Source organism: Calypte anna, chromosome 7 (genome assembly GCF_003957555.1).
Source record: "Calypte anna isolate BGI_N300 chromosome 7, bCalAnn1_v1.p, whole genome shotgun sequence".
In the NCBI taxonomy this organism is placed as follows: domain Eukaryota; kingdom Metazoa; phylum Chordata; class Aves; order Apodiformes; family Trochilidae; genus Calypte; species Calypte anna.
In genome coordinates, this window is record NC_044253.1 from 9,356,858 (window position 1) to 9,384,039 (window position 27,182).

Genomic DNA, 27,182 nt, shown 5'->3' on the forward strand with positions numbered 1-27,182 from the left:
TAGCTGGAAGAGCTGTCTACAATCAGATGTCTGCCTCCAGTAGGCAGATGCTCTAGAAAACAAAGTTGCTGTGCAAGATCCAGGTCTGCTTTCTGTGTTTATTTGACTAGGGAGGGGGGGGGATGTGAAGAAATGGCCAGGATACTAACTGCTAGGATATAGGGCTTTCATTGCTAGGTTGCTGCTTGGACTCTAAAACAGACACAGATACATGCATAAAGCCAAAGATGTGATAGTAGTATAAAAGATACCACATCTTCCATTTTAAAAAATCTCAGTTCATTGAAAAGAGTCTTCCCAAACTGGCCTTACAGACTATGTTCCCTGGGCTTCAGGTTAGAAAGCAAGAATTAAACCTTCCCAAAATGCAGAATGACAGCAGACAGCAGCAGGTCTTACACTGCTTGCTGGCCTTCCTGGTACACAATGCTGTAATCCACCTGGCAGAAAGCACTTTTCTGACTAGCTGCTTTTAGTCCACCACAAAGGGAAGAATCTATTGCTACCTGAGAGAGAGGATGCTAGCAAACAAACTGTACAATCCACATCTGATCAAAAATACTATAACTTTATATAATACTATATATAACTTTATATAATACTGTAATACTTTAACAGGTAGATGAAAGCTCTCTGTCCCATTCTCTCTCCCATTGCATCACCAGCCCACACACCCACCACAGCTCCTTGCCATCTGCCAGGCATGCCATGCTTCAAGACAAGGTCCTGGTCCCCAGCTAAGCAGAACTGGGTGCTGTGCAGAAGAAAGGAGGGAGAATAACACCTCCCAAACAACCTGCAGTACCATGCTGGCTGCCCCCATGCACACAGCAGTCTTCCCCTGCAGACTGCACAGTTGGACCCTCCCATGCATCACCTCTGGATTGTGAATGGTGTTTGAGGGTTAGAAGTGATAGTTTGCAATTAATAAGCAATCAGTCAACAAGCTGGGGTAAACCCCTACCCTGACACCAGTGCTGTGAGGCTACAAGGAAGGAACTAAAGTAGCCCAAATCAGAAGGAAGGAAGGATTTTGGTCACCCAGGTTCTACCAGTCACTTAACTTCCCCCTCTTTGATAGTCTCCCTGGCACCTGCAAGCTGCTGCAAGAAAAGTGTCAGGAATGCCAGCAGAAAGTTCATCACACCTTGTCCCTGTGCAACAAATCAGATTTACCCTTTTAACCAGGCAGCATCTATGCACACCTCAATGACTGACACCATAAAGCTGTGCACAGCACTTGGGTTTGGGCTCTGAAACTCATATCCCAGCTCAGCTCCTCACAGCTCAAAAAGCGTGGCCAAGAGGACAGATTCTCCTCAGCCCCTGCTCTACAAAGAAGAAAGAGTAGGAGCTTAGGGTCAGAAGCATGGAGGATACATTTGTTGTGTGTTTAAGCTGCGTTGCTGAAGATGTTTTGCTCTGCTTTGCACCTGTGCCTGTTCTGGGTGGTTTTCCTTGTGTTTAAAAAAAAAAAATAAATTATAGGCATACTTAAAGTGTACTTCACAAAACCTCAGCAAATTAACACTGATCTTTTCCAGACAATTCTTCAACTGGATGTTCTGCAAATGCCACCTCACAGCATGCAAAGACTTAGATGTGCTGGAACTGGCTCCACAAAGGATGCTCTCTAACAAGAGGAATCCAAGCACCGACACCACTTCAATTTGCCGCTTTTTGATTTTAATACAAAAATAAATACTTTCTGCAAGAAAGGCTTCAGCTTTCATCACCAGAACCCTTGTACAGACTTTGCAGGCTAAACCAATCCACAGATAAGCACTCCTCATAAACATGACATATTTCTTGGCTTACACAGGTTCTGGAGAATGAAAGAACAGGCTGTGCTGACATCTGGTGGCTTTGTCTGCAGACAAAGACAGTTCCTGGCACCGAGTCTTTGCTTTTTGCTACTTCACTACTTTTTTTTTTTTTTTTTTTCCTGATGTAACTTATCTCATTTCCTTCCAAGATACAAAGCATTATGATAAAAACATTTTTGTTTCACTGGCCAGTGGACAGCGATGTCCTATGCAAAGCAATAAAAACCAAAAAATATTCTTTGTTGTTCAGTATTACCAACAGTTTTAAAAACTGCTTTATTTCAAAGCGTATTTCTTCATTAATTAAAAAAAAAATAAACCCACTGACTGCCACAGGAGACGCTGCTATTGTGTATCAGATGAGGTGCAAACCTAACCTTTAAAGCACCACAGAGGTGTCAGACAGCGAGAAGTAAAGGGAAGTGGCTGGGAAAACATACAAGGGTGTGTCTGTTTCTTTAGCTCATTAGGAGAGTAGGCAGAAAAAGAAATAGAATATAAAAGTCAATAACCTGATAATATGAAAAATAGCAAAGTTGTCTCCTGGGCATCTTTGCTTGACTCATTAATCATTTGCAAATCTGTGCCAAGTAGTACTACAGAAAGGAAGCTGAGTCCAAACTGTCCAATAAGAACAAGTGTGCACTTGCCTGGAGTATTTGTAATGTCTCCAGCCAGCTGAAGTTCCTCTGAAACCATCAGTCATATGAGACCAAGAATGACTATTGCATGTCCTGGTTTTTCATTCTTAATCTCTGGATACTCAGGATTTCTGTGGCTGTTAGCTTCCAAGGACAGGACCCATGGAAATTCTCTCATGCCTGTGGTAACTCTTGGACTGTTACCTGCAAGCTCGTTTTTAAGTCAATCATCTGTCAGGGAATGTGCTGAATTCTTCCAGGGAATGAAAGTGAAACATCTCAGCTTGCAACTGGATCACCTTTAAGACAGAGTGTTTACATCAGAAAAAGCACCTCCCCAGTTTTAAGAGCAGTGCATAGCAGATCTTTAAGGACTCCTGTATTTTTGGTGTCAACATTAAGCTTCCCAACCTATGTCAGCAGTTTCTTAGCTCTTGCTTCAAGAAGCAACATAACTACCTCTGGACAGAAAAATACACAAATCCACAAAAACTGCTGCATGCAGTGTTAAGGGACAAAGCCAGAAAAAAACAAGATGTCTGTTCCAGCATTTTATGAGTTCAATTCCAAAAAATTACTAAAATGCACCAGTTTTATACCTTTACTGCTACAAAAAGCAGCACTGCTCCAGCATTTCTGTGCTCAGTGTTGTACATGCCAAATTTTGCATGTTTATTTAGTTACATTGTTACCTCTTTTTCCACTTCATGATAATTCCTTTCCTAATTCTAATTTTCTTTCTTATTCTTTAGGGGTTATTCTCCCACAATCCCTAACTAAAATTCCACTCTCTGAAGTGGTTTTTTTTTTTCCCAAGAAATACTCAAGCCCTACACAACACCCTTGTCTTCCATTGGGATTGCCCTTCCCCACCACAGCCCTTCAATGCAGAAGTTCTACAGGTTTGCAGCATCCACTCTGGATGCTGGGTTTTTTGTTAAAAAAAAAAAAAAAAAAAAATCCTGGTGAAAGGCTCAAAGGACATCACACTGAAAGATTAATCCTTATTACCTCATGATGTCTGAAAACACTAGCAAAGCTATATGACTTATCAGATATCTCACTCTTTAGTAATTTATTAGCCAGTGTTCATAGATTTCATTCAGTACTCAACAATTCTGAAATCCAACCTACTTTGACACCTGGCTTTATCATATTACACTGAAAAATGTTGGAAGAGCATCTATCTAAACAAGTTCTCAGTTATTATTATGGCTGCTGTGGTATTTATTTGTAAGAAGCATTATTAAAGGTCCAATTAAGAAAAAAAAACCACAAAAAAAACCAAACAAACAAAAACAAACAAACAAACAAACAAAAAAAAAAAAAAAAAAAAAAACACACACAAAAAAAAACCAAAACAGGGTAGAAAACCACTTCAGGAAGAATCCTGTTCCCAAGTATGGCCGCTGAGAGCATTACAAAAGGCTCCACTGTGCTGCTACAGAAAGGAGCCAGTGAAATGCCACTGCCAGAGCAAACTGAGCTCATGGAGCAGCAGTTTAACTCTTCCCTTGGAAAGTGAAGCTAATCTGGAGTGCCAGACACATCATTCTTGAATATTTGCATTAAAGTATTTATCATTTTCTCACTGATGCTGTAGAATTGTTCTTTCACTCAGTGTGGCACCAAACATTTGTAACTGTACTAACCCAGGAAGGACAGTTGTTAAATTCTGGTGATTCTTCCAAACACAAATGTCTTAAGAGAAAAGGGATCATAAAACCAATCCAAATCTGCCTGAAAGGACTGGAGACCAGATCCACAGAACAGGACAGCTGGTACTAGCAACAGAAAGGCAGCCTGGACACAAAGAAGAGGCAAGTGGTAAGTTCTCCCCACAAATTAGTAAGTGTATGCAGTACCTAAATCCCAAGAGAATACAGATTATTTCAGGGACAGAGAACTCCTTACAAGATAAAGAAACAGTCACCATTTTAATTGCAGATGACAAAGTGGAAGACTACTGTAACAAGACAATAGAACTCCGTTTGAAGTAAAGCTGTTGGTGAGTAAGACCAGCTACCAAAATCAGTGTAAACCAGAGAACTGTCAGAAAGGATGAAGATAATGAGGTGGGAACAATCCTTGGCCCTACATCTAAAGTGAAGAGACCTTTCATTTAGATACTTTGGAAATCACACATCTGCTTTCACTAACACAACAATCTTTGGCCCTACATCTAAAGTGATAGGAACTTTTATTTAGATACTTTGGAAATCACACATCTGCTTTCACTAGTACACGTCCATATTAGAAAAAAATAAATCATCAAAGCTCTAGGAAGCAGTAAGCTTACTTCTCTAGAAAGTCTCTGTGGAAATAGTATTGTCAGCTGTCACCCAGAGTTGAGAGTAAATGTGTGAGTCTAAAGCAATTGCACGTGAGGCTCATTTGATTTAGCAGAGCCTATGCCCAAAAAGCAAGCTAAAGCAGAAAGCCAGTATAACTTCTATTTCAGTGAAGAGAGGCTTAAAGCCACGGTGTCCCATCTTGGTATCCCCTAAAAAGCCATTTCATAAACAGTATCTATCTAAAGGTACTCGATTGGGTGTCTGATTACTTTTTCTTATTCTTGACTTGGTTAATGCCCACTGAGAGTCAGGAAAAGCCAGGAATTACCAAGAATGAACATATAGTAACAGAGTATTTGGGTATCAGAAAGCAGGAAAGAATCAATTCTAGTCTTGAAGACATGTGGCTTGCAGACTGGGCCTCTCCTCACAAAAAATGCAACCATTCAGGTTTATTCTTAAAACTGAAACCATGAGCTCTGATGCCATTTGGAAACATGTCCAGTCCCTATTTATGCAGACTGATGTCCTGGCAGAACTTGGGCTGCTACCTCTTACATGAAGGTGTCTCCATGAAGTAAAGCTAGAAACAGGGGACCTGATTCTTTAACACAAAAGCCTCCCAACAGTTGTTGTCCCTTTCAGCATGCTAACAAGGGCTGGAAGAGAACATAAAGGAAAGCATTCACCAGTGAAGAGTGTGAAACACTTGCCAGTCTGCACATTTAAACAAAAGAGACCAAACATTAAATGAGAGAAGTAAAGCTATGACTTGAAAAAGAGAGATTTGCTTCTCCAGCTCTCTGAAATACCTGGAGATTTGGTCATAAAATGTTTTCATTCTCATTAAAAGTTTGCACTGTGATGGCATCTTACTGTGCATTGTATAACCTCCATATGTAGCTAATGTCTGCTGCAGGATGATACCAAGAATGTGTCACAGGTCCCATTACACTGCCTGCATCCTAAGAGGCAAGCAAAGCAAAAGGAAATGCAAGAAAGAAAAATGGTCATTTATGTCCCCACTTTCCCCCCTCTCAGTCTTAGCATATTGACAGAAGTTAATTTCAATAGGAAGGGAATTGCACTGTTTGCAAAGCAATCCTCTAGGATTTATTGATCTTTAAGAAAAATCTCATTAAGCAGAATAAGGAAAATTTACAAGTAAGGGAAAACAAAACAATCTCTTGGGATCTTTACCAGGCCGAAACAGGATTAGCTTTGTAGTTTCTGTAATCTTCCTCACAGAAGAATGCTAATTCGGTCTCATTTGCTAGAACAAATAAAAAAATTAAATATTTAGCACACCAGTAAATGAACCACCTAACAGGCAGCTGTTTAGAATTTCACAAGACAGTTGGCAACTTTTTGGTCAAAGACAATTACAGATCAGCACACACTTCCCCCCCCCATATTTTTGCAGAACAGATTCCAGTATTAAACACGTTGTTTAATCTTGTTAACAAAAATAAAAACAACACCAAAAACCTGAATATAAGGAAGTAAATATGTACACAAGACCCCATAAGATTTGTTTAACAGAGCCTTCAGATTTGTTTGTATAAGCATTCAGCAAATTAAGTGATTGCATTTCTAACACCTTCAAATCCTAGAAAAATAATGGAGGGTTTTTGTGTGTGTGTGTATTTCTCTGTTAAGAAAGGGGAAAAGAAACTATTTTTTTCCATTAAATTAGCCTGTAGGTATAATAATTTAATACTTAGAGGATGAGTAGAATATTTTACAGATCACTTTACATTCTCCCTCATGACCCATCAAAATATGTGTCTGAAGAAGTTAATTTTTTGCCCTGCTGATGGTTAATTCATGAGGCTTCAACAATATGCAAAGTGAAAGACACAAATTGGCTTCTCCAGCAATACCTTCAAATACCTCTAATTATTCACAGGGGATATGGCAGAGCTAAAGGACCCACAAAGGTTCAGAGCAGTCACAATTCTTTCAACCCAGTAGGTCAAGGACTTCCTCTTCTAAAACATTAAGTCAGCAACATTACTAATTCAGAACAGAGACAAATCTGATGGAAAGCCTTCACAATTATTCAACATGGAATACTTTAAGGTGCTGTGCCAATAAGTTCCATGTTTGTTTTTTAAATTAAACCTGAAGTTAATGAAGTCTGCCTGTCTTATTAAAAAAAAAAAAAAACAGAAGGGTTTTTAGAAAACAGACAAGACTTTGCAATGAATACTGAATTGTTTATTAACGTTGTTTGTTAATATACACTCTGCTTTAAAAAAAAAGAAAAAAGAAAAAAGAAAACAAACAAATGAAAACCAAACAAACAAACAAAAAAACAATAAAAAAAACAGGCAAGCATTAACTTTGCTGACCAGATAATAACTGTAATAATAATCACTACCACAGAGGCTTTCCTGAGGATACTATCTAATGACCTCATAATTTATAACTCTCTCGTCCAACCCTGTAAAGTGCCAAGGGCAATCAACAGCAGCTTAGAAGAAATGTTCTGTGTGTCCCAGAACTTCCCACATTTTCTAATGGCAATTCTGTTTTATTCTGGTAAATCTTGTCAAGACTAGATATGGGAAAAATCTAACATGTCAATAGGACATGTTATAATCAATCTTCTTACTGATTTAAGTGAAACTGTACAAAATGGGGAGTAGGAGTATATGCTGTCATGCTACACTTCTTGTTGAAGAGAAAAAGGAAAACCTTTAGGATTTACTAGAAAGACCCCACTTCTAACTTAGCTAATTTTCATATCAAAATTCAAAATGGAGTCAGGCCATACTGCATTTTACAAAGTAAAATATAGGAATATATAGGAAAGTACTCTTTCCTATCACAAACACTCACTATATACTAATGACTCACTGCTGTAAATTATTCTGAAAAAATTAAAAAGCGGTTGTAAATGGTTTCCTGCCCTGAACAAGCCACCTCTCTCTTTGTTCTGAGGCACAGAACAGGCTGCTCCATACCAACTTCCTTTCACTACTCTGATATTTTGACACCTTTTTCAAAATCACATCCAAGTATTCCACTGCTATAGCTACAAACCTACTTTCAAAGATGGATAATACCTACAGGTATTTATCAATACCTTTTTGAAAGAAGCCAGCTATGGAAAATGTTCTTTCTAATCCAGCATTTAGCACTGTCATCAGTCCCTCTCCTGCACTGCCTTTTATGCCCTGGGTAGATAAAAACCATGCTTGAGTCAATCTGCTAATGAAATTACAAATCTATAAGACTTTAGTGCCAGTAATCCTCCTTCCTGAGTCCTCTTTTTTTTTCCTCCAGGTAAAAAGACCTGGTTTAGTACAAATAGACAGAAAATAACTATCATCCGTATTACAGGAACACCCAGAAACCTTTAGCAAAGGTTCACTGAAGGCAGTTGCAGTGCACCCCAGAGAAAAATATCAGAGAGAGATCCCAAGTCACTTAAAACCAGAAAAGAAATTGCAAGAAATTAAAGAGCCAAGAAATCCATGAGAAAGAATTTCCATTCAATAGCTGGGGAGCAATCAGAGGGCATGAGGAACAGGAGGGAGCTTTCTCTGCAACACCCCTGCACTTAAGAGCCAAGCAGTTAAGCTCTCCAGCTAGGCAAATCAGATTCAAATGAGATGATGTCCATATCAAGGTGGAATGCAACTACATCCCTGAAGTACCCTGCTGCCACAAAGTCATTCAGCCACATTTATGAGAAGCCCAAAGGACATCCAAGGACCATCAATTTTATCATGACAGACATTTCTTTACATTATTACCAAAAGACATGCCCTATATGTAGTCCCCCTGTCAAAATGTGAGAAATCAGGTCAAGTTTCAGCTCTTTGCTATGTTCAGCACATTCTCTAAATGATACTGCTGGAGCTTTCCTGAGCAAACTGGCTATCAGGCACTGTATGCTGCACATTAAACAAATCTAATCTTATTTCATTATTCCACGCTGGTTCCACTACTTACATTTCTAACCAAAACATCAGTTTAAATGTTACTGATAAGACTAAGCAGACATGGTACTAATAACCTATCTGTCAATCATTTAAAATTACTCTCAGCAGAATTATAAGCATACCCTCTAAAAATCACAATTTGCATTCTGAATATTTGGAGTGCAGATACCTGCTGCCCTCAGTCCAATGATTTGAATGTACATTATCCCCCCTTCTTCCCTGAATAATTATTAAGCAGTGTAAAGAGCATCAGGAATAGCATTTACTTTGCAGCAGGCTATCCAAACATAATCAGCCAGTTATCAGTTTAATGACAATCACAATGAACAGCACCTTCAGTCAATACAAATGTGTTCCTACCTACTCCAGCTGCTTTCAGTGTGCTGTCTTCTTTCAAAATCAGTGTCTCATCATCTTCCAAACTCACTACGAGTTCACCAGTCTACAAATCAGAGAACCAAAATAAAAAGATAAGAATAAGGATTTACCGACTGTCTCTGTCCCAGTCTTGCTTGACAGAGCAGAGATACGCCTGAATTAAAGCACTTAGAGGGGAAGAACACAGCTAGTAATTGTACCTTAGATTTGTGTGCTTGGTGAATAATCTTCATTGTATCTGAAAGAAAACATAATATTTTCCTCAAATAAGGCTTAATAGGCAGGTACCACTGAAAGCTGGGCGAAGGAGAGACAAAGAAAGGGGGGGAAGCTCTTTTCATAATTTTGTGTATTCAGTCTAAAAGAGAAGAGAAGAGATGACCTTTATTTCCTAGTCCTGCAGCCTCTCTCTTAAACTAATAAATCCAGCCATAAGGTACCACATCCTATTGGGCTTGTCTACTGACTGAAATAAAATAACTAATTAATGATCGTCCCAATTGCCAGTCAAAATCTATCAATTTAAATGTCAGTTAGGGTGTTTCAACCTAACAGATTTTACACATACAATAGGGGCAGGACAAGGAGTTAAGGTGACAGGCAGCAAGTGATTAAGACACAGGAACCTGACCACTTCAGATCATTTCTTGAAATTTTCGTTCTCATGAAGAAAGCACTCACGTAGAAATTTTGTTAAGCAAGTCCATTTTCCATGAGCATATACAGCCATATACAGCATATACAGCCTCTCCTCTGTTTTATCCTACACCCTCTTCAGTAATATCTATCTCTGATATGCTGTGCAGTGTAGCATTTTGAGAAATGATGCTATGGAAAAAAAAAAAAAGAAATACTGCTTTCCTCTGGCAGCATGGGCAGGGCTTTGTTAACAGAAGGGGAAAAATGGTGGAAATAATATGCACTCACAAGATGAGTGCAAAGATCCTGAGGGAATGGAAGTCAGAGGATGCGCCTGCAGCACTAAAAAAAAACATCCAACAAACAAAAAAACCCAAATAAACTCCAAGCCTCTGTGTTTGAAAAAAATCAGAATAACAAATCATTCCCTTCCCAGCAAAGAAGTAAAAATCAGTTCTATTTGTCTGCTGATTTTCTGTTCTAGTTTGCTTTTGGGCATTAAATTAACACTACTCATTGAAAGAGTCTGGTAAGTGGAGGATGCAAGAAAGTTAAATATACAAGCTGAAACAACTCTCAAACTACTGAGAACAAGTATTCAGATATTCAGAAGAACAGAGATCACATGCCTATTGAGGACTTTGTTTCCATACCACTCTGACCCATTTTGAACATATTTTTTAAGATGTTTTTACACTTAAATATTTTTACAGAAGCGTAAAACCACTCTCTGTTGCCACCACACCACAGAAGTGACTGAAAAAGCAGTCTTAGCATGCTGCAATAACTGCAGTAATTAGGTGCAAGACATACACAGAACTACAGCTTTTGGATCCAACAGATAAAAGCATTTCAAAAAGATCAAGCAAGCCCAGCAAAAACCTATTGAAATCATGAAACCTTTCTACCACAGCAAACACAATCCAGCCGCTGCCTGTTAGCTTCAAATTTCTCCATCTTGTCACATCCCCTTTTCTCTAGTCTTTGCTCAGTCATCCTCTGAACTATTGTCTCAATTTTACTTCTTCACTGCTCCACCAGTGGCATCCAGAAGTTTACTGGGTCTTTATCTTGGCTATTAAATGGCTTCCCTAACCCTGTTACAGAGACTAAACTACAGTCTGTTTGCTTCCAAGCTAAAAAGCCTTATTTCCTCTCAATTGGCTTTCCTGTTTCTTCCCAACTCAGTCCCACCCAATCATATTCCCAGATTTTTATCTTTCCTTTTCTAGTAACAGATCTTCCATAACAACAGTTATCTAATCATACTCTAAGCCTGGCTCAGTGAAGGATCTACCATGTTGCTCCACATTCATGGAAAAAAGAGAAGCTGCTTATGAGACAAGTTGGCACCCTGGCTGTCATCATCTGTGAAAAGATGGCAAAGACAGGGTGGGAACATGAGAAGATCAACTGAAAAGAGTTCCAGACCAAGGACAAGAATGATGCATACAAAGAAATGAAAAGAAAATGAAAGTCATGAACTCTGAGATGTGAGTTGAAGCACCAAGCCAAAAGGGGAAATGTTATGGTATTTTTAATGATGAGAGAACAAAGTGATGCTGGATTCTAGAGAGAAGGAAGCTGAAACTGGCACAAGGTGAGACAGACAAGTCCAACTAAGATTTCTGGCACTGCCAAACAAATTAGAAGAAAAAAAAAAAATCTAACTCTTAGGAGCACTATTTGTGCCAAAATCTCACTGCCCCTTCAGCACCAAAATACAAGGAAGACAGTAGAGCACACAAGAGGTGCCAAAACCATGAGCATGGATGATTCACAGCCAGAGGGGAAGGTGAAGAACTTGGCTTTGATTTCTGTGTGAAAACTTCCATGCAGCTACCACCATCCCACAAGAATTAGGCCTCCACTTAACTGGTGTAACAGGTTTGAAAGCTCTGGAGTGTTTTTCACCCACATTATACCCAGTCCTACACAGCAGAAACAGGTGCTCAGCCACAAAATATGCCTTCAAAAAAAATATACCAATGCTCCCAGTGATGGAAAAACAAGCAGCAGGGATAGACTTGAGCAGGAATACAACTGGTAGCAGCAGTCTTCCATAGGAGACCCTCACCTAGATATTAGGGGGAGGAAGGGCACTTCCAAACTCATACTTACAGTTACCTAGTTTTAAGACCTTAACTAATATATTAAAAATAATAGTAACATTCATGTCCTTGACAATGTAAATCTTAAGCCCTAACTTGTTTACTTGGGGTTTTTTTTGCTTTCATTTTGCACTGTTTCACCATCAGCAAAAAAAAAAAAAAACCAAAAGGAAAGGGGTTTTTTTTGTTTGTTTGTTTGTTTGTTTTTTGTGGGTTTTTTTGTAACATGCAAATAGTGTATTGGCATTCATATGTATTCCATAGGTTCCTCATTCAGTTCTTTGAATCACTGTAGAGGAAGGAGTTTGTCAACTCCAAGAACATGGGAGGCAGAGGATCCCTTGCAGCAAAACCCCAAGGGAACTTCAAAATGTCAAGTTTAGGGAAAGATACATTACTGACATCCAAGTTAACAAACCTAAGAAAGGAAGTAGTTTAGGAAAAGAAAGGAAGTAAGTTAGCCTAAATTTCACACTAGGCTATTTTGTTTAAGAGTATATTTAAGAGCATTCATATCTACTTTGAGCCAAGTATCCCTGCTTCTATTATACTGAGTAAATTATTGAATACTTAAATCCTAAGCATTTTCTATTTATTGCCTTCAGCTCCCACTTCACCATTCTTCCTGACTTCACAATTAGTAGATAGTGAAATACACAAGCACGAATTTCAAAGCATCTGAAATCACAAGCTGCTCACTAGAGTAAAATCAGAGTTAAAAGGCACTTATAATAAAAAATAATTTAAAAACTTCAGTACCAATTATTAAATAATGTATAACCATGCAGCCTGACACAAAGATTAATAGAGAACTTCCAAATAATGGTCAAGATCTGCAGACGTGGCCTTATCCCAGCTACTAGGGCTGAGTAGAGTTGCAAATTCAGGCAGGCACTGCCACCAGCATGAGTATTCTACAGAGCTGTCTTTTAACTTTATAGAAATTGGCATAAACTATTATGTCTGCATTTTACAGTAATTAACACAAGAAGAAACCACATACCATACTTGTGATTTCTGAAAGGAGGAGGAAGTCCTGTTCTTGAAGGCACATCTATTAAAATAAAAGCACAAAATTAAAAAAGGTTGTCTTATTTATTATTTATTTCCAGTATTTTCCTTTTCATTATTTTATGCATGCATCCTGGACATCACTTACATCAAAATAAATCCACAACACAAGAGATTTGTTTGAGCATCAAATACTAAAACATAACCTTTAGCTCAGACTCTGTAGTTACTCCATGTCTGATTAACTTCACTGGAGCATGAAGTCCCTCTGAACAAAAGGATCCATGAGGACAGTGAGTGAATGCAATTAGGATATGATCACAGGAGTCTTATCCTTCAGAAATCTGCCAGGAACGTCCTGTTACCAGTTTGCACAGCATCTCTCTTTACCTTACACAAACAAGTGACATCTGTCATTCATAACCAAATTGTTCATTAAACACAGCCATGCCAACCAGGCACAGAAATGAACACAAACTGTAGAAAATCAACTCTTTAAAATCAGAGAATAATTTGGGTTGGAAGGGATGTTTAAGGGTCTTCTAGTTTAACTCCCCTGCAGTGAGCAGGCACATTTTCAACCACACCAGCCTGCCCAGAGCCCTGTACAACCTAACTTTGAATGTTTCCAGGGATGGGACACCTACCACCTCTCTAAACAACCTGTGCCAGTGTAGCATTTTCAGTCACATGCAGAACAGAGACCGTAAACAACTGCAAGAACACAAACACCTTCCCTGACACCAGTGTTCCCAGAGACAACCAGGGACTTCACCAGGACTTTGGAAGGCTCAGCCACTTGTGGGGTGCTTGGCAGCAAGGTGCTGAAACCATAATTTCATCAGTAATTTAACAATCAAACTCTTCCTTCAAAACAGATTATAGTGAAGAAAGAACACATCTCCTTTTGGACCAGGAACAGCACCTAACCATCCATCTGTGGAATGAGGTTCCAAAAAAATCTTCTTCAAGATACTAGCTTTGTTTCAACAGAAAAAAGCAAGTTTCTTAGCATTGTTTATTTTGTTCTTCATAACAGCAGCTGTACCATATGTTCTGAAAGGGCTTGTAGATTTCTAAAATCACCCCAAGACCTGGCCATGCCTCTTACTGCCTAGAAGCATGGTAGTTGCTGAAAACACAATACAGCTGAGAGGCCCAGGGCAACGTCCCAGGAGTTGCTCAAATGTTATCAGCTCCAACAGGCTGAGACTTGTTTAAGCTGACTTCATGCAAAAAACTGAATTACATTAGTCTGCACCCTTGGAATGTCTCCATTTAGAGGTGTAGAAATACACCTACAAAATGAGGATAACTCCCTGACTACTGAGCTGCTGCATGGGCTGGTCTACATTAACTTTCAGATACACTTTCACTTTCAACCAGGCTTCTAAAACATAAAGCCCATACATGAGTAAAGCTGCACCACAAAGCTGAAGATGGAGACAGAAACTCAAAAGCAAACATGCACAGTGAGACCTTATGGTGTCCAAAACAATTTTTCAAGATCCTCTCTTCTCACAAAGAGCAACCTGACTTGCGTTTCCACATTCCACAGATTGGTGTAGTTCCTAAGGATTAAAGGCTCACTAAATTCTATTAGTTTACTCCTATTAATTTTTTAATAGCTGCCTGACAGAACTACTCAGGGAGCCTGAGGCACTGAGCCAAACTTGGCAATGCCCTTGTCTCATTTTTACTGAAGATGGGGATTTGGGCAGAGGGAGCAATCTAACCAAATTTTGGCATGGCATATGGAACATAGAAGATCCTATTAACTCCAGACCTCTCATCCAGGGCAGTACATAGGGAAAGTAAAAGGAATTCTGTCATCTCTACCAAAGCCACAGAATTCCCATTTGTTTGCTCCCCTCCACTTTCTCGTACAGAAACACCAATATATGGCACTGAAGTAAATGAATGAATAATACAACAGCCCCTTACCCTTCTGCACAAAAGCCATGAACTGTTTTACTGTCTGATCCAAGTTAACTCCATGGTACACCACAGGTCTGAAGTTCCGGTGTTCAAAAGAGCGAACAAGACGAACGGTGATTGTTGAGCTTTCTCCTGACATGGGAATTAATTCTGAATAACCTGGAAAATAATATTAAAGAGAGAAATCATTGCTTTTCCTCTGTGTAGGGACATAGGTAGAAAACATGGTGCAGGTGGGGCCTCATTCAAAGACTAAAAGGCAAGAAATTCACTAGCATTATGTCTTGCCGGCCTTCCTTTTCAGTGTTTCTACAGAAACACTAAAATAATCTCAAAACAAATAGGGTTACCTAGGATATTATTTGATACTGCACATCCAACAGTCCAGTATTATATCTGTGGTGTGTAATACAGCATCAGAACCCCTGTTCAACACACAAAAATGTTATGCATACATGCAAGTATGTCTTTGGGTTTTAGGTGACTGACGACTCTACCTGCTGAGTAACCTTGTGCTCTAAAAGAGTGTACTGACATGAACAAAATCAAAACCTTTCTAATGTACTTATTTTGTAGAGAACATAATACCCTGAAAAATGCCTAAGCTCTTACACAATGCTCACTTTCACCACCCTACATGAAGTGGAATTCCCTTTCTCCCTCACATATAGCAAATAATTATCCTGGCATACAACAACATAATTAATGGAATTAATTCAATCTATAACAGTAGGTCTCTAAGAATGGCCCTACAGGGCTTATACTACTTTACCAGACCAGGAAAGTCAATGGAATCACCTTATCACCCCGAACCCCTCTTCAAAGAAGCCCACGTGTTCTCTTGGTTCTTTCTCTCCACAGAAAAGCAAGCTATTTACTGCCTCAGCAACCTTTACTGCTTTGGGTGCTGGATATTCCTCAACAACCTTGCTTTCTGGTCACACACACTGAACTGCCATGGCTGCTGCAGCAATGAGCAGACCCCAGTCTAAGTGCTGCAACATCATACAGGAGTACAGCATCCTCTATCCCACTGCAGGCATTTCAGTCACCACTTCCAGTCCCACAAAGGATCCTCTTACCTACTAATCCCTTTATTGGAAAGGGGAGAGTGGTGTTCACGGGGCTGGTTTTGACTTTTTTGATTTGAAGATAATTATTTAACTGCCCCAGCATCATGCAGGTATCCAGGTACCTCCCAGCCTTAGCTGTATCCTGGTGAAGTGAAGGAGCAATGTCTGGAAATACTTTCTGCAGAACGGGGGCACAGACCCCCCACATTACAACACAACTTGCTTTTACATCCCCTTGGTTAGTAACTCAGAGAGCTCTCATTCCACCTTCATTGTAAATAACGTGACACACAAAACTTGTGTCATACACAAATAAAGGATAAAAGAAAAGCATACTTGGCATCTGAAAATAACTAGATTTGTATTAAATAGCAAAAATGCATACTTTCTTGATGCTATTTTACATGATTTTGAGATCTGGAAGGCACAGGAGAAAGCGGAAAAGCATTGGAGGAATACAGATGTGGGAGTACAGAACATTAGAAACCTCCACATTTCACGTTTATTGCACAGACCCAACGGCCTGATCCCACCTAGGGCTGGGACCGGGTACTACCCCGCGCCTCCTCCGGGGACAGCACCGCAGGTTCCCCTCAGGACGCTGCCCGGGCCAGGGATGCTGATGGCCAACACCTCTTGGGAAGAGCCTCTCCGGGCCCGTTCGCCTCCCGCCAGCAGCACCAGAACCCCGGGCGGATCGTCCCTCACCCCCGGCCCCTCAGCCTTCAACCCCTTCAGCCCCTCAGCCCCTTCAGCCCTCAGCCCCTTCAGCCCTTTCAGCCTTTCAGCCCCTTCAGCCTTCAGCCCCTCAGCCCTTTCAGCCCCTTCAGCCCCTCAGCCCTTTCAGCCCCTCAGCCCTTTCAGCCCCTCAGCCCTTTCAGCCCTTTCAGCCCTTTCAGCCCCCTCAGCCCTCACCCTGCGCCCGCCCCGCCCGAAAGTGACCGTTAACGGCCGCCCACCTTACCTCCCGCTCCACCGCCGGCACTTCCGGGTGCCTCTCCTGGCCCCGCCTCACACAGCTCCACCAATCACGTCCTTTCGCTGCATCCCACCTCCCCTCAGGATTGGCTGCAAGGCTCTCTGTCCCCGCCCCTTGCCCCGCCCCTCCCCTCCTTGGGCTGTGTCCGGGCTCACACCTCACGCCTCCCAAGCCCCTCAATCCCCCGCCAAGCCCGCCCCTCCGCACTCTCATTGGCCCCTCCCTCGTCTTGTTCCCGCCCCCGACGGGTGCTGATTGGCGGTAGCAGTGCGAGGGCGCTGCGATTGGCCAAGGGGCGCTCTGGCGAGGGGTGAAGCGGGGGGGGGTGGCGGGGGCAGCACGGCAGACGGCGCTGGGTCCGGGTAGTGCGGGGACATCGCAATGAGTGAGGTACGGCCTGAACCGGGGGGAGCCGGGGGAGCCGGGGGTGGGTACTTCATTTTTCCACACCGCCGTTTGTTGGCGGCGGCAGCAGCCGCCTGTGGGTGCTCACCCCCACCTCATCTTGGGTTCTTCCCCCTTCCAGGCTGCGTTTCAGAAGGCCGCTGAGGAGGTGAAGAAGCTCAAGTCCCAACCCACGGACCAGGAGATGCTGGACATCTACAGCCACTACAAACAAGCCACGGTGGGCGACGTGAACACGGGTGGGTACTACCTCAGACCCCCGCCGGTGGGGAGGCGGGGGCCGGGCCGAGCCCCTCGGACCCTGCGCCTCTGACCTGGCCCCTGCGAGCGGGGAGGATGCGGTTGCGGCATGGATGGAGCTGGGCTGGGGGCACTTCGGGGAGCTAAACCTCACCCTTGTTGCGTGTCTCGCTCGGTGCAATCCTGCGGTTTAGCAAAAATGACTCAATACCCACTTGGCATGGATTTATGTGCAGGCGGGTAGAGGCTGAGCTGATAAGGGTTTGTGCAACCCCTGGTTTTTAGATTAACCCAGCTGCAGTCACATAAATCGTATGGCAACGGTCTGAGAATCCTTTTCGGGTTAGTTTTGTGCAAATATTGGGTCTGGAGACCTATCAGTAAGTAGCTGCCCAGGTCAAGGGATGTTGCTTTAATACAAATAAGTCTCAGTTTAACAGCAAGGCAAACTATATTAGTGTGGGATTGCTATTCTTGCGGGGAGGGGGCAGCTTCTTTAAAGTGGATTGGCTGCTAAAAATAGTATTAGCCAAAAAAAAAAGAGAGGAGAAAACTTTTATAGGACCTGCAGTTAAATACTGCATGTTGGCAGTACAGTAGCAGAAATATCTCTGCAGGTACAGTGTACACAGGTCTCTCTTGCTACTTTTTTCGCTACAGTTCTGACACTGGTAGCTTAGCCTGAGAGTAACATTTAAGATGTAGCTCTCTCTTGACCTTGTGTAGCACTTGAGTAAGTGAATTAGTAAGGAAAAAGGTCATTTGTTTGGAGCACTGGCCTCCTGACCCAGTTGCTGATGACATTTGTATGGCATTGGCTGGTAATGAAACGTGCAAGAAATGGTAAATGTGGGGATTCACAGTCTCTTTTTCCCAAGAACTGACCTTGGTTTTAAGATACAATCCTTTTGGTGTGGCTGGACTTTGGCATTATTAATCTTTGCCAGGGTGAAATGGTTCTATAGAGCTGTAAGTATGCCAAGGTTTCTATAAGTTAATGCATTCTTTTCAAGCAGTAGCTTTCTAGAAGAGCAGCTCATTTAGAATTAAGCTAATAGGGCTTTTTGTTGTAGAGCTGCCACCCAGCTCTGCAGGTGACACTGCCTTATGAGCATTACAAGGGTATTTCTGTGGCTACTGTCCAGGTCCATTTGTTAATCCTAAACATTCTCTTCAAGGAGGCAGAGAAGAAGTAAAACCCCAGAGGGGGATTTTACATGAAGAATAACCATACACACACCCACATCTCACTGATTTATTTATTTCACCCCGAAGTAGCCTGCAGTGATGTTATAATTCAGAGCTTATACCCCTAGATGGCAGAACAGATTCAGAGCTATATGTTGGAACCATATCATTACTTTTAATATTAAAAGTTCTAAGCTGTATGCTACTAGCTTTTGTTTTCATGTCTAATGGACAGTGTAATGGACCTTAGGGCATTTCTGCTTTATTTTAGAGTGATGGTCTTTAATTAGATGGCTGTCACATGACAGCAGTTTCTTCTTAGAAAATCAAATCACACTATTTGATGTGATTTGAGCTCTTCTGCTCAAATGCTGCTGTTGTCTTAAGGGAACTTACCAGAGAATATCTCTGGCACCACCAGAGTTCCAACATGCTCACTTGAGGTCGTGTCCTGACTGCAAGTTAGTAAGTAATAGCTGGAAATAGAAGCTATTGTATTTTATCATAGTTAAGAGTTAGATATCCTTTAGGGAAGTAGTAGATATTATCTGCACTCAGACCACACAAATTAATCCTGTTGCTTACCCTGTCTCCCTTAGACCGCCCTGGTATGCTGGACTTCAAAGGCAAAGCAAAGTGGGATGCCTGGAATGCATTGAAAGGTAAGCATCTACTTAAAAAAATAAAAATTAGTGAATAGTTAGGAAGGAAATCATATATGGATCATCAAGAAATAAAGTAGTTCTGCCTTGATGAGTTCTAGGAGTTTAGAATGCTATGATAATTAACTCTTGCCTTTGTTTACCTCTGTGAGGCAGAAGTAAACCTGGAAAATGTAGCCTGTGTGAAAGGGAATTAAGGTCAAAATGCCCAGCTGGCCCAAGGTGTTATGCAAAGGAGAACTGTAACAGCAGAAGAAACCTAAATCTCTATTTATTAGGTCCCAGCTTAGTACCCAAGGGACTGAGCTCTCCCTCCAGTTGGTTTGTCTCTTCTAAAGCTTTCCTCACTGGAACATGTCACTGGGCTCTCTGCTTTAAGTGAGGAGCCAAACAAGTGGTTTAATCTATGGAAATGGTTGGGGTTTGTTTTTTTTCTGGTGTTCTAGGGATCCAGCACTACCTCTAAATGCAGTCTTAAGTCAATTGAGTAGCTTTTCTGTAACCACTGGGTGTGGCCTCAATAGAACAAATATACAGTTTAGTTGCTGTTAATACAAATGTGTAACTTTGCTTCTAAACACTGTTTTCCCATGACTGCTGAACACATGGTTAAAACTTTAGTGCTAGATTCACAGCCCAGTGACCTTCTTAGCTCCCTTGCTCTCTGGTTGCATGCTACTATGTGCTCTAGCAAGATTGTGACCTGCATGGAAATGAAGTCAGAATCTGTAAGAGGTGTCTGACTGCATCCTGTGTTCTGTCTTCCAGGAACATCCAAAGAAGATGCAATGAAAGCTTACATAGCAAAAGTGGAAGAACTAAAGGGCAAATATGGCATCTGAGGACTAGCTATAGCAGCCATTTGCACACCTGACATATGCCTTATTTCTAATACTGTGGGAAACTGATTTCCAATAATGATTTTAAATACCTGCTGTGTTTTAGTCAGTTCTCCTGGCACCTGTAGTTTGGGGAGAAGCTGTGTACTCGCATCATGTACTGACACGTTATAAATTCCTTCTGGGAACAAAATCTGGAACTCATTAAAGTGCATTTGGTATTTTAGCTGTTGTGATGGTCGTCCCTTAGAGAGAATTGGGAGCTCATCTCTTCGCTGCTGCTTCGCAGCTCTCAAACACAGCCTTTGGCGCAGCCTCTCCCTCCCTGGTGCCACTAGAGGGGGCTCAGCAATCTGTGTTTAGTACAGTGCGGACTTGGGTCCGAACCAAACCGGGAGTGTCTGAGGCTGCTTTACTTCCTGCCTCGTGTAGATGAGCCGGTGCTCCACTAAGTTTATCGTGCCGAGGTTTAAAGATGTGTATACTGAGAACAACGTGGTTGGTATTTGTTGCCTGAGGTATTGAGAAACTGGTCATCAGTTGCCAAATCATCTTTCATAAAATGTTTCTTGGAGATATTATTCCCCAGCCATGTCAGGGTTCTGGAGATCAGGCAAGTACTTGGCATCTGAACACAAAACCTTCCCTGTAGAAAGAAAAGGGTCCGCACACAGTGGAGGTGTTGATGCCCTTGATGCTGATGCTACTGCAGGGTGCTGGTGTTGCCAGGGACTGAGGCTACAATGAGGGATAAGCCAGGGATAGACTGGCTAAACACTGACAAGGCTGTTCAGAGATTTACAGTGATCATCACCAAAAGTTTTATGGCATTTATCACAAATGTGACCATTTCTAGTAGGCTTTTACCTGTTTGGGTCTGCCTAGTGTAGTCTGTTGGAATTGCTGATGCTGGAAAGGGAAACTGCTTTTAAAATTGTGGCACTGAACTATTCCTGCGTGGAGCATATGAGGATGAAGTCACAGGCTTATACTTGAAGGTGTTCTAATTCCTGCTGTGCTGGTTAGCATCTGAACAGGTGAAGGCTTCAAATAAACAGTCTTCACATAGCAACTGATTTACAGAAATAATTAAAGATAAAACCTCCCATTACGTTGTCTGCCTAGGTAAGTATGTAGTTCTATAGGAAGTTACACAGGCTTTGCTGTGGCATCTAACTTGTGTTTTCTTATGTCACTCATAAGAGGTGGAGATAATTTTACCTCATGTGCTTGCAGAAGTTAAAGCTTCACCCTTTTATTTTTGATGGGAAATGTTCCTGGAGCTACTTGCTCACCCTTTACCATGTATTAGAGTAGAGAAGGGTTTGTTCCCTGTTCTCATAAGGAAAAGGGTTGTTTATTCTTGTCCTTCTGTGTAAGTGATGTAAGCATTTGGGGTTTTTTACCCCCTCTTGTATCTTCTTGTTAGTTATTTGAGGTTGTGTTAATTACAGAGGGATAAGAGCTTCAGAGTTCAGCATGAGATGTGTTTAGCTCTTTGCCAGCTCTAAATTCCACAGCCATCTCCATCTTCACAGCTGTGTTTTGTGAAACTGGTTATCCTTGGAGGATTCTGCCATCCCATAGCAGAATGTAGCTCTTTGGCTCACATTTGCTGGAAACTGATGTACCATGAGCACACATGCTTCACCAAGGCACTTTTTGTCAAAATAGGTGTGGTCAGAATTTTTGTCTGCTAAAGCAGTGGGATTGGATTCTGTCTAAATAGTGGGCTGGGAGTAGCAAGTTCTATATCCTAGTCCTCATTCAGCTTTATTTCCCTGTGAGACTTAACTAATTGTTACAGTGCTGCTCTCCTTTCTCATACCTGTCTGGCATGGGGAGAGCATGGCTCTACACACAGCAAGTGTCCCAGGGAGTGCTTGGTCTTGGCCAGGCTTTTATACATTGCCTTGTACAAATACTGCTGTGACTGAGAGCTCTACCTTGGATGTCTTTATTTGAGTAATTTATTTTTACCATGTTAACACCTTTGCTCCCACCTTTGCTTTCTTTAGGAAAGTAAAATCAGCAGCCTTACTATTTAGCTTGCCCTTTGGCAATGAAGCTGCCCTTTTTTTCAGTCACCTGTGTATCTCAGGAGTAAGCTTAAAAGTTAAAGTTGTGGCAGTAAAAACCATGCAGCAAGAGACTGTGCAGAAGGCACCAAGGCAGGCACAAAGGTACTGATGTCTGTGCTCAGTGTTGGTGAGGAGAAGCAGCAACACCAAAGTTGCCTACCCAGCTGTTAGCTGTGGGCACTGCCACTGCCTGGGGAGTGTTGACAAAGGCTGAGCTGAGTTTTGGAGGGCTGGTAGTGTACAGCAGGGTGACTGCCTTTAAAAACAGGGGGTTGTTGCTGACTTACTGACAGCATAGTGCTTGCTGGTGTGGAGTAGAAGATTCCTGGGCTGCATAAATACCACTGGCAATAGTGATGCTAAGGGCATCTGCAAACAGATTTGTAGATAGAGGTAATTGCTTTTATTCTACTAGCCAAGTAGTAAAAATAGACAACCAACTATACAGCCTTGAGTTTTAAAACAGAACTAAAGAGCCTTGAACCAAAATAAAACTTCAGAACCATCAGTCTGTCTGCAGTAGGATACTCTTGATGGAAGAACACCTGCTCCTGATAGCTGGTCAGTGCTGCAAAACAAGGGATTGTTCTGACACCCCTTCAGGGAGTTCCTGCTATTTCCTCTGTATTAGATCAAAGAGAGACCAGCACATCCTGAGCCTCCCTGTGCTTGTGAAGGGGAAAAGATGTGTGCTGAAAGAAGCCCAACATGCAGGAGGTCAGAGGGCAGCTGGCACATGTGCACTCGGCTGCTGTGCTGAGTTTGCAGAGCGTGCAGGATGGAATCTGAACTTTGGTTATGGCAACAATAAATGTTAACTTGTGTGTGTGATAAGACAGTGTTCCTTCCATCGCCCTTCTGCTATTAGTTCTTGCACAGAGAAACTAATTGATTGGCATCCAGTGCAATTAGAGATAAGCTGGAATGGGGTTGCTTTCTTTGGGTTTATTTCTTGCGAGTTTTGCTTGCTTTTAACAAACATGTGCAGGCTCAATGCCCCTAATGCAGATTTCACAGTGCTGCTGAAGCTCGTAACAGATTTTTCAACCCTGCAAAGGTAAGATTAAAAAGCACTCTGAAGCAGTGTGCAACTGTTTCTGCCACAATTCTTCAGTCCTCAGCTGGAATGATCTTGTTTCACAAGGGAAGTATTTTAACCTTTGAATTTACTTGACCCTGATGATAGTGCTAAAAATAAGTGGCAACTATAATCCCTGTTGTTCAAAATATTTGCTCTGCCCCCTGAGTGTTCAGAGCAAACAACGTTGGGCAATGTGACTTTGGGGTGACTGAGCATCTGAACTGTCTTGTGGGATTGATGTAAATCAGGGGAGACAGAAAATGCATTTTGGCTTGGACAGGTTTCTGAATACCACAGCTGCTGCCCAAAAAGGGTTATGCAGTCTTCCAAGTTGTCCTTTTGCAACCATCCCACCATCTGCTGTGGTTTTTGAGCTATCCAAGTCTTTGTTATCTCGAGTACCTAAAGATGTACAGAGGTGTTTTCAAAATCATTGAATGTGTCTTGCCTCTCGTATTTGGAAGATTTCCTGTACTTTAAAGTGAGTAATGGAGAAGTAATTTAAAAAATAAAGTTTCATTAATGAGCATGGGCCTGGGGAGGACCAGCTGGCCAAAATTCCTGGAGCTTTTTAAGTTTAAGAGGCCATATCAAAAACTGGCTGGAAGTGGAATTGGTGGCCCATCAAGTCTCCTCTAGCCCTTACCTTAGCAAGGGTTACTTGAGCTCCAAGTACTGCCCTGCAATGATCAGCTCTTACTGTTTATATAAAAGAACCCAAATCCCTGGCACACCACGATACATGATCTTGCTGCCCAGTTGGTTCTAAGCCAGGTGCTTGTTCTTTTTGCAAGCCCAGATTGCCTTGGACAGGTTATTCCACACTCTGGAGAGGAGGAAAGTGGCTTTACTTGTGTAACACAGCCAGAGAGACACCTCATTTTTTTCCACCAAAGTTTAAAAAGACAGTGGCTTGTGCTGTTGCCCAAAAGGCTGAGATAATGATATGCCATCTCCTGACAAACACTGCTTTTTTTTAATAAGTTCTGAATCTGAAAGGTGAGGTCACCATCTTAAACTACTTGTACTTTAAAAACTGAGAGTTTAGCCACATTGATATGAGTTTTTATTGAGAGAAGACTCATCTATTACAGCTAAGAAACTGAATCATATGATTATCATAGAATCATAGAATTGGCTGGGTTGGAAGGGACCTCAGAGATCATCGAGTCCAACCCTTTTACCACTGTTGCGGTTGCTAGACCATGGCACTGAGTGCCACATCCAGTCTCTTTTTAAATATCTCCAGGGATGGAGAATCCACTACTTCCCTGGGCAGCCCATTCCAATGCCGGATCACTCTCTCCGTAAAGAAATTCTTTCTAATATCTAACCTAAATTTCCCCTGGCACAACTTAAGACCATGCCCTCTTGTCTTGTTGAAAGTTGTCTGGCAAAAGAGACCAATGTCCACCCAGTTACAACCTCCTTTCAGGTAGTTGTAGACAGCGATGAGGTCTCCCCTGAGCCTCCTCTTCTCCAGGCTGAACAGCCCCAGCTCTCTGAGCCTCTCCTCATAGGGTCTGTGCTCGAGTCCCTTCACCAGCCTGGTTGCCCTCCTTTGGACCTGCTCCAGGACCTCGATTATCCTTCATCTTGTTCTGTACTGACATATTGACCCAAATTTTTCTAGTAATCCTAAAAGGGCTAATGTTTGTCACATCAGTTTGTCACAATGGATGTATGGAATCAGCTTGAGGTATGTCCTAAGCCACTGTATTGCCAGAGGTCTCTGAAAAGGGCTGAATCCCGAGCAGAATGATTGAGCACCCAGCGTTGGCCCTCTGCAATGTGATGCTGAGGTAGGTCCAGAAACTGATGAGAAGTGAAAAAACCAAAACAAACCAAACAATTCTTGCCAGGATACCAAAGTTATCCCTTTCAGCCTGTCCTTCTGTTTAAAGTCTTTCTTTATTCATGGAGTTAGGGTGGGGGGATAAAGTCACTGTAATGAACTGGCATTTCACCAGCATGTTTCTGACCCAGCTATGAGTGCCTGAACAGGTACTGTTTGAGGATCCTGGACCTCAGCAGTGTGTATTGCCATGTCCACCAGCCCAGGTCAGTCCCAAAGGTGTGTGGGAGAGCCTGGGACTGCAGGAACACACGGTGGCTGCATCTGCAGTCTGCCTTCCACTGGCACCAGAGAGGTCCAGGCAGGAGGCAAAGCAAAACCATCTGGCCCAGGATCTGTCTCCTCTTTAGGCACTTAGCTGCATCTCTTATGTGCTAGGCTGGGGCTGTGTGCTCAGCTGCAGCACCCTGCAGTGAGGGGAGGAAAATCCTGAGCTAAAGTGGTTTTGACAAGGGGCTGGTCTTAGCTGTGCCAGCCCTGGTGCAGCCCACACCCCCCTTATGTCACACAGACTGCCTGGGGAGTGGGTCACTCACTGAGGATGAAGCTGCCTGTGTTTCTGTGTTCCCAGAAGCTGCTTGGTCTTGAGCAGCTTGCCAGCAACTTGCTGACTCTTTGCCCCATTCCATAAGCTCTATTTCAGCCCAGCTAGGCTGACCACAGCCCAAGCTGAATGCAGCTTCTTCAACTTTGATTTTAAATCTACTGCCAAAAAAAAAAAAAAAAAAGTGTATAGTAACAATGATGTGAGACAGTCTCTTCCTTCATCTTCATATCATCTTCTATGTGCTTGCTTTTTGGGAAAGGTACAAATAAAACCATTCTGCCACTCACATAGGCCTTGGGCATCTCCCAAAGTCTCATTCTGCAAGACACTAAATTTCTATTCATCTCAAAAATCAGATCAACTTCTGTCTGGAAAGACACCTTGAAATAGGGACCTGACAAACGTGAGACTACAAATGCCTGGCCAGACCCATTGCTGTGCCAAGAATTAGACTTAATCAGAATTGTATTCAATAGACAAATACATTTACAGAAGTAACCAGCCTGGAGATTAGATGAACATGTACTGGTGGTGACTGGGTCACTTGTGTTCTGCATTATCTTGAAGCAAAATACTTCATTGCAGAACTGGTTCCCTAAGTCCTGGTGACTCTTTGACTTTAGTCCTGAACCTCCAGGCTTCTGCAGGAGAAAAGCTGGAACACATTCTTCAGTGCTAAATCTCTCATGGCTTTAAATGAACCAGATGAAACTATTTCAATGTTTTACAACAGTCTCTGGTAATTTCCATTATTTACAAACACATTTCCCTGAAAACTTTCTCTCCAGGGATAGGATGTGAAATGCCCGCTTAAACAATAGAGAAAAGGGACTTTCTAAACAAAATAATGAAATTGGCAATATACCAGGAACTCTGCATTAACACAGCTGAACCAAAAATACATCTGAAGCACTGTAACACTCATTTACTGTTATGTAGGTAATGTGTTTTCCAGGAAAAAAAAAATCCTTTAAAAGTGCTGAACTCTTTTTATTGTAAAACAGTTTTCACATACAATTTTCAAAAATAATGTTTTTGAGGCATTTTTCCACTATTATCTTTTCTTCAATCAATTCTGTTACTTTATCTTGAAAAGACAGAGGATATATTTGGCTTGTTTTGAGACAGTGAAGATCAACTAATATTTCCCCTTGAAAAAGGTGCACATTTCTAGCAGACTTCATCCATCCAGACATCTTTGTGAGAAGGTTCCTTCAGCCAAGCAACAGCACAAAGAAAGTGCTCATAAACTGTTAGTAACTGTTTTATTAGCACAAGTGTTATGATCACCCTCTTCTCTGTAACTTCACTGTAGAGTAAATCTGAAAGTATCAGATCAATTCTGGCATTAATTACAGGGCAAGTTGAGTTCTGGGTTATGTTTTATATTTGGTAAAACTAAATTAAATACAAAATACCAAGTCAATTTTGTGTTTGCAGC

The 27,182-nt window shown here is 41.8% G+C and overlaps 2 protein-coding genes across 7 annotated transcripts; one reads left to right on the top strand and one right to left on the bottom strand.

Moving 5' to 3' along the window:
* Positions 1-2,249: 2,249 nt before the first annotated feature.
* C7H2orf76 (chromosome 7 C2orf76 homolog) lies at positions 2,250-17,447 on the bottom strand. 6 transcript variants are annotated; one of them, XM_030453782.1, is made up of 7 exons: positions 15,874-15,967; positions 14,798-14,950; positions 12,846-12,896; positions 9,293-9,330; positions 9,075-9,156; positions 5,962-6,034; positions 2,250-2,766 (listed from the first exon to the last, which is right to left on the bottom strand). In XM_030453782.1, exons 1-7 carry the CDS (start codon positions 15,965-15,967, stop codon positions 2,763-2,765), a joined length of 495 nt encoding a protein of 164 aa, XP_030309642.1. In that variant the 3' UTR covers positions 2,250-2,762. The 6 variants fall into 6 exon arrangements, with proteins under 6 accessions (XP_030309642.1, XP_030309644.1, XP_030309643.1 ...); XM_030453784.1 differs by lacking the exons at positions 2,250-2,766; positions 15,874-15,967 and adding an exon at positions 17,279-17,447 and having other exon boundaries at positions 5,852-6,034; XM_030453783.1 differs by lacking the exons at positions 2,250-2,766; positions 15,874-15,967 and adding an exon at positions 16,829-16,859 and having other exon boundaries at positions 5,852-6,034.
* Positions 17,139-20,403, top strand: DBI (diazepam binding inhibitor, acyl-CoA binding protein). The gene is made up of 4 exons (XM_030453787.1): positions 17,139-17,233; positions 17,370-17,487; positions 19,276-19,338; positions 20,107-20,403. Exons 1-4 carry the CDS (start codon positions 17,225-17,227, stop codon positions 20,178-20,180), a joined length of 264 nt encoding a protein of 87 aa, XP_030309647.1. The 5' UTR covers positions 17,139-17,224; the 3' UTR covers positions 20,181-20,403.
* Positions 20,404-27,182: the final 6,779 nt, after the last annotated feature.

Bases quoted from the DNA above. Each gene is read 5' to 3' on its own strand.
- DBI (XM_030453787.1), top strand. The intron at 17,488-19,275 runs GTGGGTACTACC...TGTCTCCCTTAG, and splicing joins GGTGGGCGACGTGAACACGG to ACCGCCCTGGTATGCTGGAC. The intron at 19,339-20,106 runs GTAAGCATCTAC...TCTGTCTTCCAG, and splicing joins TGCCTGGAATGCATTGAAAG to GAACATCCAAAGAAGATGCA.
- C7H2orf76 (XM_030453782.1), bottom strand. From the start codon at position 15,967: ATGCTGGGGCAGTTAAATAATTATCTTCAAATCAAAAAAGTCAAAACC. The intron at 14,951-15,873 runs GTAAGAGGATCC...ATTATTTTCCAG, and splicing joins TCCAATAAAGGGATTAGTAG to GTTATTCAGAATTAATTCCC. The intron at 6,035-9,074 runs GTAGGAACACAT...TATTTGTTCTAG, and splicing joins ACTGAAAGCAGCTGGAGTAG to CAAATGAGACCGAATTAGCA.